This window comes from Fusarium oxysporum, chromosome 3, assembly GCF_000149955.1.
Source record: "Fusarium oxysporum f. sp. lycopersici 4287 chromosome 3, whole genome shotgun sequence".
Lineage (NCBI taxonomy): Eukaryota > Fungi > Ascomycota > Sordariomycetes > Hypocreales > Nectriaceae > Fusarium > Fusarium oxysporum.
Window position 1 is genome coordinate 2,634,380 of NC_030988.1, and position 18,981 is coordinate 2,653,360.

The 18,981-nt window shown below is 48.3% G+C and overlaps 4 protein-coding genes across 4 annotated transcripts; 1 reads left to right on the top strand and 3 right to left on the bottom strand.

Moving 5' to 3' along the window:
- Positions 1-379: 379 nt before the first annotated feature.
- Positions 380-3,004, bottom strand: FOXG_06554 (uncharacterized protein; the record flags this gene model as incomplete). Its single annotated transcript, XM_018385235.1, has 2 exons — positions 380-2,180; positions 2,242-3,004. 2 exons carry the CDS (start codon positions 3,002-3,004, stop codon positions 460-462), a joined length of 2,484 nt encoding a protein of 827 aa, XP_018242492.1. The 3' UTR covers positions 380-459.
- A 631-nt stretch (positions 3,005-3,635) lies between these two features.
- FOXG_06555 (uncharacterized protein) lies at positions 3,636-7,170 on the bottom strand (the record flags this gene model as incomplete). The annotated part of the gene is made up of 2 exons (XM_018385236.1): positions 3,636-6,684; positions 6,737-7,170. 2 exons carry the CDS (start codon positions 7,168-7,170, stop codon positions 3,636-3,638), a joined length of 3,483 nt encoding a protein of 1,160 aa, XP_018242493.1.
- Positions 7,171-12,592: 5,422 nt separating this feature from the next.
- On the top strand, positions 12,593-14,266 carry FOXG_06556 (uncharacterized protein; the record flags this gene model as incomplete). The annotated part of the gene is made up of 2 exons (XM_018385237.1): positions 12,593-13,891; positions 13,946-14,266. The coding sequence occupies 2 exons, from the start codon at positions 12,593-12,595 to the stop codon at positions 14,264-14,266; spliced, it is 1,620 nt and encodes a 539-aa protein (XP_018242494.1).
- Positions 14,267-15,754: 1,488 nt separating this feature from the next.
- FOXG_06557 (uncharacterized protein) lies at positions 15,755-16,717 on the bottom strand (the record flags this gene model as incomplete). Its single annotated transcript, XM_018385238.1, has 4 exons — positions 15,755-15,826; positions 15,879-16,067; positions 16,126-16,229; positions 16,273-16,717. 4 exons carry the CDS (start codon positions 16,715-16,717, stop codon positions 15,755-15,757), a joined length of 810 nt encoding a protein of 269 aa, XP_018242495.1.
- Between the last annotated feature and the right edge of the window lie 2,264 nt (positions 16,718-18,981).

The window sequence follows — 18,981 nt, forward strand, 5'->3', positions numbered from 1 at the left end:
GAAGATAGAACCAATCAACTCACTACTGCTGCTCATTATGAATGACCCGACCTTCAATCCACTTTAAGCACATCCAGTGCGACACGAACCCACAAATCTGATACACGAGTAGGCGATATGTAGGGAGAAGAACCGTAGGGATGAATTGTACTGGACGGTTCAGGCTGCAATTGCGAAGCCGTCATAGTGATTGTCATAGTGACTTGATCACTAATAGTAAGATCTGAATAACGATTGTGCTTCAATCGACGATGAAACTTTCAAACAGTATAGCTCCATAACACTTTACGCGAGAGGACGCGTCGCGCTCCGGGGTGAGCCCCTGTTCTGATCAGCACTACTATTTCCATATACAGAATAATGTTAAATCAACTCTACACCCTGGCAATAATCAACCCTACAAGGTTTAAAGTGGGTCAGTAAAATCAACTCTAGTAGAGTTGATTTGGTCATTGGTTACTAGGGTGTTGTTGATTTTTGCCCTACTTGAGAGAGCGGCGAGAAGAGAAGCGCGTTGGTATGCTCAATATCAAAACATTTAAGCAAGATTGTTATGGCGACTGGCCGTATGTAGACGAGGTACTGGAATATGAGCCGGGAGACAGGTTTGGAGAAGAAGCGTACGACGTAAAACTCGTTGTTGGTTGCTAGTCGAGCCTTGTGGTGTCTAATGATGGAGCACATCTTTCCATCCCATAAGCCAATACCTCGCTCTCTTGAAGCAGTATTGAAACACTCAAGCGTCAACAGCTCCGTAATCCGTGCGCACTGGCCGCCGTCAAAGTTACAAAGCACCATTAGTCCCTTCAAGTGATCATCGTGGGCTTCCAAATATGCGCGAGCGGCTTTGGCATCCCAGGTACTCTGGTTTTGACCCTGTTCTTGGAGCAGACCGTCGACCGGGGATATGCATGCTCTCAGTAGTAACTCGGGGTAGGCATCTGTTAGCTGATTGACGGGATCGGATACGAAGGAGTAGCCCGGTGTTGTCGTTGATAGATTATCTCGAATCAGCGACAAATCGAGGTGAGTAGGCTCCCAATCATACATCAAACGGGAACACGATGCTGTGACTGAGCGCAGCACTTTACAAGCCAGGCCACGAAAGTCCACCATCGAAAGTCGTTGGTTGCCATTCCAGGACAGTACCTCGCCGTCATCGCTCCAATGGAATCGGAAATTGGACCCTTGAGACCGTCGAAGAGCGTTGCCGTAAGACAAGAGACTCAAGAATTCGCCCATGGGCGATAACGTGCCATCACACATGTACTCGCGCCGGGCCGCATTGAGCCTTCGCAGCAGCCCGTGACGCGGTGGGCGTGCAATACCACCGTAGATACGTGAGAAATGAGGCAGCACGGCTTCGAGAAAGACCAACCGAGAACAGTATATAAGTCTCGCTAGGACAGGGGTGAACCGGTGAGGAGGGAGGTATTCGTTGCCGTTAGGGGTTGACAGCCCGCGTACAGCACTGAAGTACACTAGCATCGTCGAGCTCGCGAGCCCACCTTCAAAGTCCTCGGCGATAGCAAAGTAACAAAAGCGCAGTAAGACGTCGGCCGCGGGGTCTTGGGAGAGTTGCTCCTGGTTGTCCAAAGACCAAGCGGAAGTCGACTCGGCGTCAGAGAGATCATCTGCTTCTATAGCCACACTACTCTGGCTGTCATATTCCGATGTATCGTGTCCATCACTCTCCTCACATTCACTTTCGTCCTCGCCTTCATCCTCTTCATCACCATAATCATCATCATCATTCTCCTCTTCTTCACCCCCATCATCTCCACTCTCATGATCATTCATACTCTGCCCTCCATCCTGGTTATCTGTACGGTCCATATCAGCAGGCTCCTCAGACTGCCGGACACCATCCACCCAGAGCTCACGAAGAGCTCTAAACTGATGTCTGTTCAACCCTCGCCCTGTAATTGCCCGCATAGTTGTCGGTAATAGTCGGGACAGTCGAAGCCAGAAGCAGATAAAGCGCTTTAGTTCCTTCCGGTAGACCTTCTCAGAAGACGGCTTTGCCACCAGCTCGAAGGGCGCTTTGTAGGGGCGGTCTGGGAACCTGGAACGAAGCCATCTCCTCAGGCATACATCGGTCCTCCGAACGGTCTCGCCGCATTGGTCGAGGAGGCGATCAAGCGCTACCATCATCGATGCCAATTTTCGTTCGTCTCGCGCTAGGCTATAGATTACTTCTTCTCCCTGGATACCCAGGGGCATAGGCTGGGTTGGTCCTACAATTAGGTAACTCCGTAAGCGCAACAAGGATATTACGACGTGTATCTTGGAACATCGTTTCCCAGCCAGTACGCCGCATCCAATTCGTCTGTAAGGCGATAGATACCGGTGCTGCGCTGTCATATCGTCTCGTACGGCCTCCTTCTACACCCCCTAATCTTGCACACTCATCAGCAAAGAGCTTTTGGGCCAGCAGCTTAACGGCGTCTGGACAAGCTTGTAAGAGAGTACTACAAGGTAGAGAGCCACGGCTAGGGTTATTGTCGGTGATAATCCATGACCTTCGGATATCGTTCGCCGACCAGCTCTGAAATGACAAGCCTTGCTGGATGTGATCACTCAGCCAGTGTCGCGTCTGTTGTCGAGCTGCGAGCTTGGTGTCTTTGCTGTGCTTTGATTTGACATGGGCTAGTAAGACTTTTTCGCTGATAGAGCGAAGACCACAATGTTTACAGGCCGAACCCTTATATACCGTAAGGTATGGGTGTGGCGGCGAGCCGTTTGATCGCAGTGGAAGTGTCTCTGGGTTTGGAAGATTGAGAGAATAGATTAGTGGCTTCAAACCACGGCGGGCAGACTTAGTTATATGATGCTTGTCGCCTGGGTGACGCGGCGCGCGTGCAGGGTTAATGGCGAAGCCGCATTCGACGCAAATTATTGCTGGCTCTGGCGAATTGTAGTACAAGCCGAGACTCTCGAGCTTTTGGAGCTGACTCGGCCGCAATGTGACAATAGCATCAGTGTACGTCGCGAGACCTGTCATATTGATAAAGTTGAGAAGGCAGCAAGAGTATCAGATATCCTCTAGGGAGCCACATTTAGCCAAGAATAAAGAGAGAGCTTGATTGCTGCTTCCTTCCTCCCTAATCGACGCAACCGAAATTACTACATGCTGTAAAGTTTAAGAGCGCGGTCGTCTACATGGTTGGCACGGGCGTTCGTGGAAGAAACGCGGCGCATTTCGCGTTCTCGGTTTACAGGCCTAAATGGAAATGCGGCGCATTTCCAGAGGGGAAATTCGGGGTAAGAAAATGGAGATTCTGATTGGTGCAGAAGTGGAAATGCGGCGCATTTCTGCTCTACATGCTTGATTAGGGGTGTGAGCCAATGAAAGACCGCGAATTTCCACTTTCACCGAAAGTGAGCCGGATAAAAGGGGTGTAGCAGGCGGCATCCTGTTGCCTAGACGATCGGCAGACTGAACATGAGTACAAGAGACCGACTCTTGCCGCTCCTTTAGAAAGAAAATCAAGTGCTCATTTGATCTTGGCTGTCCATCCGTACATGCGAGAGGTAGCATCTTAGCATTTTGCATCGTGATAGTGGCCCACTTAGCTTTGCGCCGCCTTCATGATGTTCAGTAGCTTGATCGTTTTTTTTGGAGGCGCCCTAACTCAGCTCGTGCTCTCATAAGCTGATCCCTCGCTATCATCCACATTAGAGGCGCAGAGCTCGAGCCTTCGGAATGTCACAGGAAAAAGACGCCGATGGGTGTCGCATAATGATTCAAAAAATCGGATGGGAGGAGAGATGCCAGCTTGTTCCAAGGTACAGAATCCCAGTTGTTCATCAATTAAAGCAAGGACCGCAGTCTCATACTCAATTTCTTCCGCATCTGGGTGTTTGATAAGTTTAGTAACAATCTCAAGATCGGTCTCACTGTTGCTCAATACCCGGTCTTTCTTAGGAATGCCTGTTATGCCAGCTTCACGATAGTATTGCGCAATCCTTGGCGCAAAGTCAGGCGACCGTGATGGAATTCGGTGACATTTTAGAGTCCTCACTCTTTCACGCAACAATCCCGATGCTGTTTCCATGGTCAAAATGAAGCGTATTTTTGCTGACGGATTTTGAAGTCTTGAATAGAGCTCCTGAGCATCCGGGCCTCTCAAGATTGTCTGGGCGAGGCCGCTGGTAGGCCCGGATAAGAGGTACAACAGTAGAAACTGCAGGTTTACCTCATATAGAACGCAAATGTTGCCGAAACCCATGATAGGTTTCTCTAGATTCGACACTGAGGAAGGTATTCCCATCTCATCTTGCTGGAAGCCCCCAACCAGTAGAACTGTCGCATTCAAGTCCTGGCAAACCTTTGCCATACTTGTTCCCACTTTTATAATCTCACAAAGGCGCTCGTTGTGCGATTCCCAGCCATTCTTAGTAGAATCATCGTCACTGCCGCTTTGAACAGGACAATATGCTCTACAAGAGAGAAATGCCAGAAGGAGATTGGTGAGAGCTGTTCCTTTTCTCGCGAAGGGGGTCTCATAACAATGGATACTATGGTTAACGCCATAATCGTGTGGGTCAGCACCTAATGAAAGCAATGCGTTGACAAGTCTCGTTGATGGCACCCTATCTCCAATGGGTTGATCGGGGATCCACCCATTGCGCAAGATATCGGTAGCCAAGCGAGTTGAAGCTTCCCTTGTGAGGCTCGATATAACGAATTCATCGAATTGAGAATACCCTATCAAGTTACTCAAGAATGGAACTTGAGGATCCCACGGATACTCATTGGATCGGATCAGCTGCTTGTCGTAAAGGGGCTTCATGATATCAAGCATGTTAATAGCGACTTCTAGTCCCCTACTTCCTTCGAGTTCTGATAATTTGATGATCTTGTCGAAGATGCTGTCGGCTTTTGTTATAATCCCCCAATGGGTGTTACAGGTAACAAGAAGACAGAGTAAACCGTTAAAAAGGCGGGTATGCATGACTGTTTCGGACAGGGACCCCCATCCTAGGATACTTCGGCCAGCTTCCGTGTCTCTCAAGAAGTCGTGGGCCGTGCGATGGATAAATGATATGCGGCTCAATGCCGGATCGACGGTGTTGCGTACATCTTCGGATGTGAAATCATCCGTGGTAAAGGGCTGGACTGATTGTGGCTCAATCTGTAAGAGCCCTGCGCAACGTGTGAGTATAGAGCGTTTTGTCTCATCGCATAACTGTCGAATTCGCGCAAGGCCCATCCTGTCTGAGCTTCTGAGAATAGTTTGTTGTGTTTCGATGTTTTCAGCACATGCGACTTGAAATAATGTGGGCAAATCCGTTAAGCTGCCGTCACAACGATAATTGTTCCAGTAGTACATCGTGAAAACCGTCGTCTGCTGGAGAGCGTAGCGGAAATATCTTGCAGCTGTTTCTCGATACACGGAGTTATTCTCGTTTAGCCTTCGCCACATATCGATATATAGCCTCTCAAGATCTGCAGGAAGTTGATCCAGACGAGCAAAGAGAAGATCATCTGAATCATCATTCTCGATCCCTTCAATGAGACTTCGAGTTGCGATTTGGAGCCACAAAAACACCCCTTGGGCTTTGTCAACGAGCCGTTCTGTTAGCTTTTCGTAAGTGCTGAATGAAATGCATTGACCTGAAAGCAAAGGTTTGAGCTTTTCGCGTACAAAGATGCGCATGTCAGGTCTCGTTAGGTCTTCAAGTAGGATTCCAGGTGGGTTCATGACCTCAAGCCACCTCATGATCTGGACCTCTGGTCGGGTAGCAATACATAACTTGACATTGGGAAGATTCAAGATACCCTCAATCGACTGAATTAGCTTGCGATAGCCGTCTTCATTTCGAATTTCATCGAGGCCATCGATGAAAATGCACAGATGTCTAACATTCTTGTTGGAGACATATTGCAAAACAGCATCCAAATCTTTGATAGACCAGTCACTATACTCGGTGTGTGAGGAAAGATGTGTGAAGCGGCATAGTGTATGCTGGATCAAATCCCGTTTGTTTCGCAGCTTTTGGTACAGCAATGAGCATAAGAGACCTTTGATGCTGTTCTGTTCATGGGATCCAATTTTCCAGATAAAATGATGCACGATCATGACATCTGAACTCCAACGTTGGAGCAGCTCTTTGGTTCTTTCATGATCCAGAATAAATTTGATAAGGGTGCTTTTTCCAGATCCTGGCTTGCCTTGAATGTAAAATAGTTTACCGTCTGATTGCAACCATTCAGTGAAAGAAGCCCAAGACCCATGAACCTCGTCCCTGTCACTCATCCAGGTGGGGTATCTCGCTGTGTCAGATGATCCAGACATTTCAGACTCGTTGTCGGTAGTTTCCATAGGTTCATAAGACGAGAATATCCGCTTGAATGTCGCCTCCCTCGAGTCCAGAACATCGTTATATCGCTGATTCATGTTGGAGGTCTTGAGGCTTCGCAAAAAGATATCGCATGCTTTCCTTGATTCTGCAGCAGTACTGAATGCGAGGGCTTGGGTTGTCGTGTGTAGGTTGACGGATTGCTCAATTTTAGCCGCTTCATGGGCCAATGTATCCCGCATCTGAGTACTGCCCTCTTTGATGAGATCTTCAAGTCTAGTGTGACCACGTGCGAGTTGTCTCACGAGGCGTTGAGTATCGGCTGCAAGGTGGTGAAACCCTTCTTCTTGCTGTAATGTGATTGCATAGCTCCGCGAACTATAATAATCATTGATTAACTCGAGGACAGCTATCACTGACGGAGACTCACCATAAATGCGACATTATCTCGGTTTCCATTTCCTGCGTATACCTCGACAGCGAGAGTTCCAGAAGCTCAATCTTCTTCCGATGCCTGGCTCCTCTCAGCGTAGCATGAATAGCATGCAGTAGATTACGTTTGTCGCATAAACCAGTCACGAATCGAGCCTCCTTTTTCAGCTCTTGCGCAGATTCCTTGCAAGCTTTGGCAATGGCTTGAAGCTCGTTGTTGTTGACCTGTGGGTGCAGCTTTGCCATCACTTCGCAACGAATCTGGACTCGATCAACGGCATCCGACATTTGCTGGGCGTGGCGTTCGAGATTTTCTTCAGACGTCAGCTTTCCATCGTAGATACCTTTACAGGTGACTATTAAGTCTCGTGCGAACGAAATTACTTGCAGAACAGCGCTTGCCGCGCCGAGCGCTTCAAAACCTGTCGACATGGCTTTGACGATCTTGTGTGTTGAGAATTTTCACATCATATGAGGACGGTGATGAGGAAACACATACCTGCCAGCTGATCAGTTCCTGCTAGATGATCTGATGGCTTTATGCAGGCTGACTAACCCAAGTTATCCATCGACGTATCGAAAGATCATTACCCTTTACCTTATGTGGGGCGAGGGCCCCAGGTGAGCCAATCTAGCTTGCTAGGTTGGGCGCAAAAGTATGAGACAGCCCTATGTATTATTCGCAGGCGATATGAGTCAAATTCTCCACCAAAATGGGGTTGCGGGGCCAACGTACATTATTGCGGCCTCGTCGCTTTGGTCGAAGGTGAGTCCCTGAATGGTGCTTAGGGTTAGCTAGCGCCGATCTGGGGTAAGGGTTATGCAGCACAGAGCAGCTCACGAGTTGGAATTTAAACAGAACAACATCTACTACTTTATTTTATCTAGTCACGAGGAATAATCTGATGAGACCAAATCAAGCAGTAATACAATGGGGGGTTATATCAAATTGAACGAGTAATACTAGATGCTGCTCTGGCGGCTTTGTAAGGCATCTATTCGACCTGGCGCCGTCATTAAATCCCACTTTTGGTATCAACGTCAGCTGAAAGGCAAACTGTTGAAGAGTATTAGAGACTACTATTGCGCGATGGAGCTAGCTGGCCCAAAACTCTCTGCATTGCCAGCCGGTTTGGACAATTTCTGAAGCTCTTGGGGAAAAGAGAAAACAGCCTTGGTGTATTGCCGTTTTCGGTTTTGATGTAAACCCTGTCGAAGGCTTGAAAACGGCTTGCTTGGCCGGCTGCAGCCACAACAGCCCTTTTGGTGGGGTAAGAAAAGCAGACTTGGACACATGCTCGTCTGTATGCACACAGGGACTTAGTGGCGGGCAGCTGACCACGTAGCTGATGCACAGGACCATCGGGTGTACAATGACACTTGTCACAAAATAACAAATGCAGGCGAGCAATTCGATACGATGGGAACGAATGGGCAATCATTAGCTGTAGTGCGTTCCTCGGTTGTGAGGTGACAGGTCTATCCGCCCACCATCTCAGCATTAAGTCGTTGTTGGGCACACCGGCCTGCTCCGCGGAGATCGCCGAGTCCTGACCAGGTGATCTGTATTACTGATTCGACCTTGAAGAAGAAAACCTCCTGCTGCATTAGAGGTATTGGCTGTAACCGAGATTCCTCTCTCGTCCTAGAAAATAAATACCGATGAGTTGCTGTGGGTGGTGGCAGAGAAGGTAGGTAAAACCGGCAAGATGCGGCATTTTTATAACTCATATTGGGCAAATGTCTTTAAATCGTTTCTCCCTAAGATGCAAACCTGCGACAACGCAAAAGCAGTAATGAACTTTGCCAGCCGTATTGCATATTTGCCTTTGTCGAGCTGAGGTGGCTAGGTGCAAAGTTGCAGGGTCAGCTCATCAACTGCCGTCCGTTCGAAGGAGGCCCGAGCGTTGATTATGGACCAATTAACCCTCTGTGACATTCAAGTCCGGCAGGGAACTGATGGTTCTTCATTATGGATGGCTATGGTGGGGCTCTGATCTACCGGTACATGGTAATCTCCCATGCCAAGATCCATAAAGCTGCAAGGACGGAAAAAAGGGCATTTAGTCAGACCAACGCTCAGGCCTCCTTCGAACATTCGACAGTCGGGAACAAGTCCTGCAACCTTACAGCTAGCCACCTCAGCTCGACGGTGGTAATGTGCAATTCGGCTGGCAAAGTATATGATTGCTTTTAGTGTGGCCGCCGGTTTAAGTATCAGGCAGCAACGGGCCGAGGAGATTTCGGCTACGTTGGCTGAGAAAATGGCGCACCCCCGCCACCAGAGACGAAGCAACTCGTCGGTATCCATAATGAGGTGAGATAGGAAGCTCTATTACAGCCAATACGTATAATGCAGCAGGCTGCTTTTTTCTTTAAGGGCGGATCCATAATACAGGTTCCTTCGTCAGGTCTTAGCTATCTTCGCAGAGCGGGCCGATCTGCCTAACAACAACTTGATGCTAATATGGTTTGCGGGGTAAAGCGTGTCACCTCACAATTGAGGAAACATACGACAGCTAATGATTGCCTATTCGGTTCCCCTCACTGCCATGCCGCAATTGTCCTCTCGCACCACTAAGTGACTCGTCTAGCCGCTTTTGAGTCGCTCGCCTGCACTTGTCAGTCTGTCACAAGTGCCACTGAACGCCCGATGGGCCTATGCTTCCATCGCTGTGTGGTCAGCTGCCTGCTATTAAGCCCTGTGTGGTTAGTCTGTGCTGAGGGGCTTTTATGGCTGCGGCCGGTCAAGCAAGCCATTTTAGGGATTTTAATAGGGTTTATATTAAAACCGAAAACGGCTATAGACTAAGGCTGTTTTCTCTTTCCTCGGGGAAGGAATAAGCTCTGTTATCTATCCCTTCAGTGGCACTTAGTCCTGCATGTCTTATTACCCCGCCCTGTTCAGCACTCAATAAAGAACGGAGTTGATAGTTTCCAAGAATCAGACAGCACAATCCAGGGATGGCTGTGGAGGTTCGTGTAGACGCGGGTTGCTTTGTTATCTGTGGGGGTTGTAAATATGCAGCTGCTTCTCTTTTCATCCATGCCTGGCGCGGCCATGCAACCAATAATTAGATTTCAACGACTCATAATGCGACGTCTCTGAGCCACTAGCTTGATTCGGAAGGTGTAACGCTGGACCCTGCTCTGCGACTGATTTAATATGAAGCCTTCTAGTTTAATTATGAGCTGTAGAAGGAAAAAATATTCAATTAAAAAAAACGAATGCGCTCCTATATTATTAAGTATCTAAGGATCTGATGAAGCTACAAAAGACAAGAGATATTGGTTGTGTCGCTGAAAACTTAAGCTGCAATTGCCTACTGGATTTGCGTATGTGACGCGTGCTCAGACCGTCAATCAAAATGGGACAAATAACTCGCCACAGTATGGATTACATGGGAATAAACCGGAGATAGACAGGCACTTGAGAAGTGAACAGGGGTACACGACAATTAGGAATAGAAGAGTAGGGAAGAGGTCCATTACGACTAAGCATAGAAAAGTATATAAGATAGGATAAAGTGGAGGAGATTGAGTAGATGTTGTACGAAGACGATAGATATGTCAGGTTCAGCAAACGATGGTAAAATGCTGTTGTTTGGGTCTGGAGTGATCAAGTTGTTGAACTTGACAAGGGTTAGCCGACGGAAACGCGTCGCGTTTCGTGTTTTAGGTTTTTAATTTCCATTAGTGCGGCATAGGAAACGCACTGCGTTTCCATCGAAAGAAATATGGGTCGGAGATTTTGGACGATGATTGGTCAAAAACAGGAAACGCAGTGCGTTTCTGATAATAATGCTTGAGTAGGTGAAGCGGGATCAGGCCCGGGCATCCAGAATAAGCTTTTGCAAATGCTTAGGATGCAGACGAGGCACACGGAGTTAACCAGATACGGCATCAAACATGAATGGTGGTCGCAGCAGCCCAGAAAGCCGTGGAGGTTATTGATCATCTGCAGACATCTATTTGGGTCTATGACGCGGAGTATAGGCTACTCTTGTACTGATCACCGCTTCCCCACCACTCACAGCTAACCCTGGTCCGTCCCCGCTCCATTGTCACCATGCCATTCCTGACCTCGGCTCTTTCCCACCGTTACCCGCTTTGACCCTTATTCCTGAATCCAGGGCTTGCGAGGTTTAAGAGCCACAATGCAGCTTGTTTTGCTAGGGGGTGGCGCAGTGGAGCGAATCCTTCTGTCTCTTCGTTGCTTCTCTTGGTAATTGGTAGGTTTCAATATCATTCATATTGGATGTCGTGCTTCAGAATACCACAGGTCGCATCCTAGGTGTAGGATACAAGGTTGCTGCTGGTGCTGAAGCCCCCTGCCCTCCGCTAGCCCCAATTTACTGATGCCTGAACCTCAGACCCCAACGTTTCAAGCGATATCGTGCAGCGTCGGGTTGAAGGCAGAGGTTTGATAGACAGCTACCCTACTGTTCGACGTAACTCTGATCTGCCATGATCAAATGGTAAGTAATATCCATAGATAACCTCATCCACGGCCGTTGGTCTTACAGTCAATGAGGCCATGGAGCATCTACAACCCCTTTCCGTACGTACTCTGGCGCCGATGCTGCCGCCCGGGTAAGCCCAACAGCATCTCACTATCAAGATCCCTCATACGAGCTAAGATGGCGTCATGGCTAAACACAGCGATGGGTGACTGCCAAAACTGCCGTGCTACTGAATGAGACCTAACACCGTATTGTGATGGTGGTAGAAGCCCTAATCTGGACTAGAGTTTAGGACGGAGGGGAGGGGAGACTGGTGAAACCTAACGCCCGTACATTCTCTTTGGTCCCGTCCCCACCCAATTTTTTCCCAGCGACCATTCGGTCTTGTTTCGAGGGCCTGGAGTCTGGAGGCTAAAAACGAAGACCAAACGTCAAATCCTTCACAACCATCCCAGGTCTACAGTATTTGATAAATACTGCTTCTCCAATGTCTCGAGAAATATGACATATCAATTATAGCAAATCCGGGTAGTCATGGTTAAAGATGCGTCGCTCACCGACTCTATTTGACTGTCGTCACAGAGCTCAATCATTAAGCCATCCCCACTTTTGCGCACAAACATTATGGCAGCTGGATAGCCATGTTCGCTGGGACTGGCACGAATTTCGTAAGCGCTGGCTTCCTAAAATGTAGCCCCGGGCCCCTCAGCCGCATCCCTAATGGCTCAGAAATACTCAACCAATAAGGTTGATTCGCCTGTGAGAAGGTTATTTTTTTTGCGGAATGACCGTTGCGGCCCGTGCCTCAGTCTAAGCGCGCCCGCCACTCATAGGTATTTCAGAGTGAAAAATCACAGAAATAGTACAGTAAAGCAAAGACGTTTAGACTATGCCACTAAGGATCTTGGATATGCCCTCGATAAGCCAGGAATAACCAAATCGCGACATTATAGACCTAGTTGAAGGTATCGGGCTCGCATAGTAGGCATAATGCGGTATCGGCTGCGCAGTAATGGATGAATTTAGCATGTAAGCCTCTTGAGCCACTTACCTGTTGCTAACCAAGTATGAGCCAGGATGCATTGGACTTTCCACATGCACGATTTGGTCACCAAGGTGTCACTCATACCGCTTTCCAACGAATAGCAGCTGCTTTGCTTTGAGGTAGGATTTGGATTAGGAGACGAAGACACAGAACCACAAGATGCGCGCTGAATCCAACCAGCAAGAGGACTCAATACAAATATGCAATGTCTGCCTCAGTCCTTTGCGGCTGTTCAGATAACCTTTGCTCTATCACGGTAGCTGATCATCCTCACTGAGATTCGTCACCTTCTTGATCAGACCGGACAAAAGAGACATCTTGATCCTTTCCAATCTTTGAAGCCAATATGAAGGTCTCTAGTGGGGTGCATGCTTGCCTCCTTGGCGTTCTTACCCAGCATGTTGCGCAATCATGGGCGCTACTAGGAGAGGCGAAAGCAATGGTTGAAGACTCTATGGAGTGGATGGACAAGTTCTACGACCCGAAGATCTCACAGCTATATGACCTCGAATCTAAGGCGGCAATGAACCACGAGACACTAGCCTCTACATGGTATGCGGTCGGACTTCTTGCACGGAACGGCAACGGTGACGCCTCAAGGGCTGAGGATGTCATAAGATACGTCATCAAGGACCAGCATGACAACCCCAAAGACTTGTGGTATGGCGACTATACGCGAGAGCCGGAGGAGCCAACTGTTGGAACACCATGGTACCCTGCCCGCATGTACGGATCGTGGGACCCGAACTGGCGAGGCTTCGTCGGTCTCAGCTTCATCACGATATACGAAGAGTTCGGTGACCTGTTGTCTGACGATTTGAAGGGGCTTATACTGGAAAGTCTACGTAACTGCAGCATTGGCGGCTCATACCGCGAGGGTGGTGTGAACGGAGATAACCTCTATCCATCTTACAGTAACACTGCAATCATGCGTGCAATCGAGACAAGCTGGACCGGTCGCCAAATAGGCGATGACAATATGACACAGGCTGGAGAGGATTATGCGAAGAAGATTATTGACCTCTTTGACTTGCATGATACGCTTTCTGAATTCAACTCAGCGACTTACACCGGCATTTCACTCTTTGGTCTTACACTATGGTGTAAGTATGGCCATGGGGATAGTATTCTCTCCCAAAGAGGTCCAGATCTCCTGCGCGGTGTCTGGAATTACACATCGCAACTGTGGAATCCGGGGATGCGGAACCTCGCTGGTCCATGGGACCGTTCATACACGTTCGACATGACCAAGTCTCTCGGCATCCTATCCCACTTTCTCGCACCCATTATCGGTAGAAAAGAGGCGGGTGTATGGCAGTACCCGGAAGTCATGAGCCATGCCCGTGACTGGGCTTGGGCGCCACTCATTGCCGTCCACTCGGAATTCCACAACTCATTGCTTTCGGAGGATCTTAAGGAGTCACTGAAGATATTTGATGGAGAGAGGACATACAAAGGGAAGGCCTACTATCCGCCCTACGACCTTGATACCCGTAATATCACGACGTGGCTCAGCGAGTCGCTGATGATCGGAGCTCAGTCGTATCGGACGCAGAGCGCAAACGGACCGTCGAATAACAAGGCCCAGTTCCATCCCGCTGTTGCACATTGGGCTTATGGAGATGATAGCATCGGATGGCTCAGCGTAAGTTAATACGGCTTCAGAATTCACTCCTGTCTTTACTGACGCAACACCCAGCTCCGTCCTACTGAGGCCCACGTCCTGATGCAAGTCTCGCCAAAGAAGCTGAAAGTGACTTATCCTGAGGGGACCAGCAGTTCTGTATTCACTTTTGTGGCCTCTCCCTCACTTGCGAAGAGGGATGTCCAGTCGTGGGCTGACATTCAAGGCATCTCGATATCTGTCTCTGGAAATGCAAATCCCGTGCCGAAGGTCACATTCGCTGGCCGATATGGTGGTTTAGGAAGTCCAATTTACGACTACAATTATTGGAGTTTGGTTCATACGATGCCTCCTGGATTTGAGGGCGCCCCTGAGATTATCATTGAGTTCGAATGAGACGTACCCTCAGAGGGATGAAGACCAACCGGTTCATTACACTGTTCGTAGGCACAAATATCCGTATCATAGATCTGTTATTGTGCTCTTCTTGTATAGACCTGACCCCTGAATTGATATCACTATGCCATATCACTTTGCCCTTGCTCAATGAGACAGCGAAAGCATTCTCTTTGTTGTAGCCAAGTCCCTGGGCACCAATCTGACTTTCTTTGCTTTTGGTCTCGCTTGATGGTTTCCCTTGCTTAGCAAGCCCTCCAAAGGGTTCCAAGCCGTAGGATCAGATAATTCCGGGGCCGGGAGGATCTGGAAATGCGTGACAAGGTAGAGAATGACAGTGCACAGCGCGCGCGAAGCAACATGACTGGCCACGCACATTCGACCACCCATTACCAATGCGAATTGTGTCAGCGAAGTGAACTGTATCACCAGATAGCCACAGCTTTGGAATTTCAAACGTTTTGCCTGGCCTGTCTCTCTGTTGTCGTCGTCCGGACGAGGCGGGAACCACTGTGTAACGGTCGCACCTGTCAGACATTACGTGTATTCGGTCCATTGATCCAGATTGATATATTTTCTGTCTATTACTATTTTGGTCGACTTGGAACCATTTGTTGCCTGACCTGGAAGAGAAAAATCGTTGACAGCTGATTCCAGCAATCCATGGTAGTTCAGCGGGAGGCGTTGGGGATTCCGTCGATGACCTTCCTTTGCATCTTGGATTAATCCACTGGTGCTTTTGGCACAATGAGCTTGAATCTTTGGAACCTGAGGCAGAAACGTGCCGCATATTCGACACTTGAGTCCATCCCGCTTTGGTGCACCAAGACAAATAATGGGTTGGATTGTCGGCGGTGGATATTGTATTTGATCGAGCTAAGACTGGTTTTGTAATATATGGGGGAGTATTTGAATTGTTTTTGCTAGTTTGCGTCGGCTCTCCGCGTTTATGTCATGATGCCGTGTTCGCAAGTGCGTAGCAACTTCACCAGCAACGCACCCGAACTGACACACTTGACATATAAGGATTTTATATTGAGGAAGCAGAATGAACTGTTAGATTACATCAGACGAGCCTGATTCTATGTTAGAACTCATGGTCGTGGTACAGTAGTGATCGAAAAGTTGAAGTGCCACGGTCAAAATTCTAACTTCTCAAGAATTGCAGTCCCCCCCTTCTAAACGCTAGTTCCTCGCGCATGACGCGCCTAATCAGACAGGAAGCTTGGGGTTGAAAGGATTCAAGGCGTGGTGCTGCTGCAATTTGGCGCTATCGGAAAGTGGTAGGAAAATCCGCGACTCGCTTGTATCTACGGCCCGCTTATAAAGCAAGTTACTCCTGCACGTTTCCTGACCCGACCCCTGTCCGTCTAGTCGTGCTCCGATATTCCTCCACAGCAAGGCTTCCTGGCGCATTCCAAGCCGTCGTGTTCCCACAATCTTCCCAGCAGTTGACAGCGCAGCTCCTTTCTGGGAAGTTGAGGTCTCTTAGGCTAGTTTCCGTCGTGTAGCTTTAGCCATCTCACGAGCAATCGGAATGACGCTCTGCACTACCATATCCTACATTTGCAATTAGATATCGATTCAATATCAGAGATAGCTCAAGTCTTACAAAAACGGACTGTGATAACAGCCACGACAGTAGACGGAGGATTGAAGCGTCTTTGCCGGCCCAGACCACTCCGCCTGTGCCTTTTTCGACCTCACCGACTACTTTAGTCGCATACTGCTTCGCACTTATTCCATTCTCTTGCATGCGGCCATCAACAAGGCCATGAATGAAGTCCCTAATCTCAAAGTACTGGGAATAATCAGGTACATGGGCCGCATGATGTTCAGAAAAAAAAGTTGGTTTTGACCGCGGAGATAAGCAGGGTAATAGTACGAATTCCGGGAGGTTGAAGTTCGTGACGCCATGTCTCACTGGCCGAGAAAAGAGCAGCCTTGGAGCTGTTGTAAATGCCTAGGCTATTAGAAAATGGCTATAAAGAGAATCTGGCAATCACTCATGAGCGGCATAGGGGCGATTGCGTTAACAGAGGAATTGTTCACAATGCATCCTTTGGTCTTGATCAGAAGAGGGGCAAAGGCTTGAAGCATAGTCAATGGAGCCCAGAAGTTTAGTTCGAACAGCTTCTTGCTCTCCTCAATCGAAACATCCAAAGCCGGTAAAGTGTAGCCCCCGCCACTATTGTTGACGAGAACATCGAGCCCACCACCGGTTTGGCTCTTGACGCTTTCAACAGCAGCGGCGATCGACTCCGTGGATAACACGTCTAGCTTCAGAACCGTGACATTTGCCGCACTGGAGAGACTCGGCGGCAATTTTGATGGGTTACGTGCAGTTGCGAAGACGTGGTAACCTTTGGCGTGAAACGCATCGGCCAATGCTCCGCCAATACCACCAGCAGAGCAGCCGGTGATTAGGACAGACTTCCGTAGAGAATTCATTGAAAAGGATTAAGTTATTAAGTCTCTGCAAGATAAATAGGTCAGGACTGTCAAGTCTCAGATACCATGATATGAAACGAATTCCTGAGCACTTTTATAGAAAGTTTATGGCGAACGCTGACAGGGGGCCCAACATCCGAAATCTGCGCCGAATCCGTGATAGTGACGCAAATACCGGCCGCTATACTCGAAACGGCAAACAAAAAGTTGTCTTGGCACCCTGATTAACCCCACATTATGGGATTTGTCTGGGATTTGTCATCCGTTGTCGTTGTGCCAGGGTATATATGCTCCGCCTTAAACCTTTACCTGTCAGGCATTACGTATATTCGGTCCACTGATTCAGATTGGTGTATTCAGGTTGTGCTGTTTTAAATCTACCCCTGAACTCTCTACTATTTACGTGCGAAATCTTAAAAGATCCCTGTTTGCACGTGAGACCCCAGCGTATGCCTTCTGTTCAACATTACCACGTTAGGCAAACAAAAGGGACGTGCCAAGACTTTCAATATGACAGGATCTGAATCCATCCGTCGATGCAGTCACGAGGAAGCTCATCAGAAGCCATGTCATGCGAGGGAAGAAGAAAAAAGTTCGCCCAGACAAGGGTCAGCCAACGATCGGCAGGAGGGAAAGGACAATGGCTGTTTACACTCAGACAGCACGAATTAAGCTGGAAGAAGTGGGCAGCTTGTATACTTCACTAATACCTAGCCGTGTCGGCTCGGATTTGTCTTTTGCCGAGTTTGCTGCTGATATAGAGCTGCTGATGCTTTTAAACATAGCTAAAGGTTCGTAACTCAGGTTTCCAAGAATCCTCCGCCTTACTGACATGAACTAAGTTACACCATTCGCAAGAAAGGTTATCTTCCCTCTAAAGGTGGCGATTGGCCTTCAGGAAGAGAACAATGAGGGACATTACCCCATTGCACGAGACGCTGTTGGTCTTCACATAACGGCGTTCGCAGTGGAAAGCTTCATCGACAGGGTTCTTCGCCATCTGGAGAGTATCATCAATTTAGCGGCGTTGCTTCATTTCCAGAAAGGCCTGGCACTTCTGAAGTAAAGGCTTCTAGGGGAAGATGAAGAACTAAAAGTTTCCGACTCTACAATCAGTGTGGTCTTGAAGCTTGCTGAAGCTGCACATTTCGATGGGGATTATCAGACATCAAAGCAGCATATGCAAGGCCTTCATAAAATGGTGGACCTGAGAGGAGGTATATATGTGTTCAGGGGCAAAGCCCTTGAAGTAGGGATGTTGAGGTAAACTATACCAACAACTTATAGCCATCGGCTAAATACTGATCCTTCATAGGTGCGATCTTAGCATCGCGACGCACAATGGGTCGAGCTATGTGTTCTTCAGTCAGCATTCACAGCCGGTTCCGGATTATCCCCATAATCTACTGCGAGCTTGGGACGACAAGATGTGTTCCCAAGGGTACATTGAGATTTCTGAAAGCTTGGACAGCAGTTTGGCGACACTTTGGCGAGTTATGAGAAGATTTTGTGTGCTAGTGAATATTGGGACGCAGACTCAGCAGTTAATACGCCCGCAGACTATCCATGAAACGATGACTGCGGTAATGTATCGCCTGCTGCGCATGGACTTCACTGCCGGCTCGATCAATGAAGCTATACGACATGGGCTATTGGCCTTTTCTTACCATGTGTTCCTGCAGTGGCAAGATATCAAACTCCCTTACCATTGCTTTCCTACTATCTACAAAAACTGCGTACTGGGCCTCGAGCTTGTCGATGGGATATCTTCTCAGCTGATGATTTGGCTCTTAATGACTGGAGCTCTTCAGGGTTGAAAGCCACTCCACCCAATCCACGTAGTGGATCCACTCGTGGATTCCACTGTCCACTCCACTAGCAAAACCCCAGTGGATTGACTAATCCACCGAATCCATCGGCGATGTCGTGGATGGATTGGGTGGATTTGGGTGGATTAGAAGTGGGGGTAGTTAATGTTAGATACGCGAGTAGGGTTAATATCCAATTAAAATAGGATTAATTTTCACACTTGAGGATCAATCTAGTCCCCAGGAGCTTCTGTCTCTGTTCTGTCCTTTTTTGGTGTTTTCCCCGCTACCCGGTATTGATATATCCGGGGACCCACAAAATACATGTTTCTTTTATCGAGGCGCTATCACTAATCCAACAGGAATGGGCTCCACTTCCCTTATTGCAATATTATTCTTGTATCCAAAAGAGGGGTGAAACCCCTCTTTGACAGACTGATCAAAGAATCAAGTCGA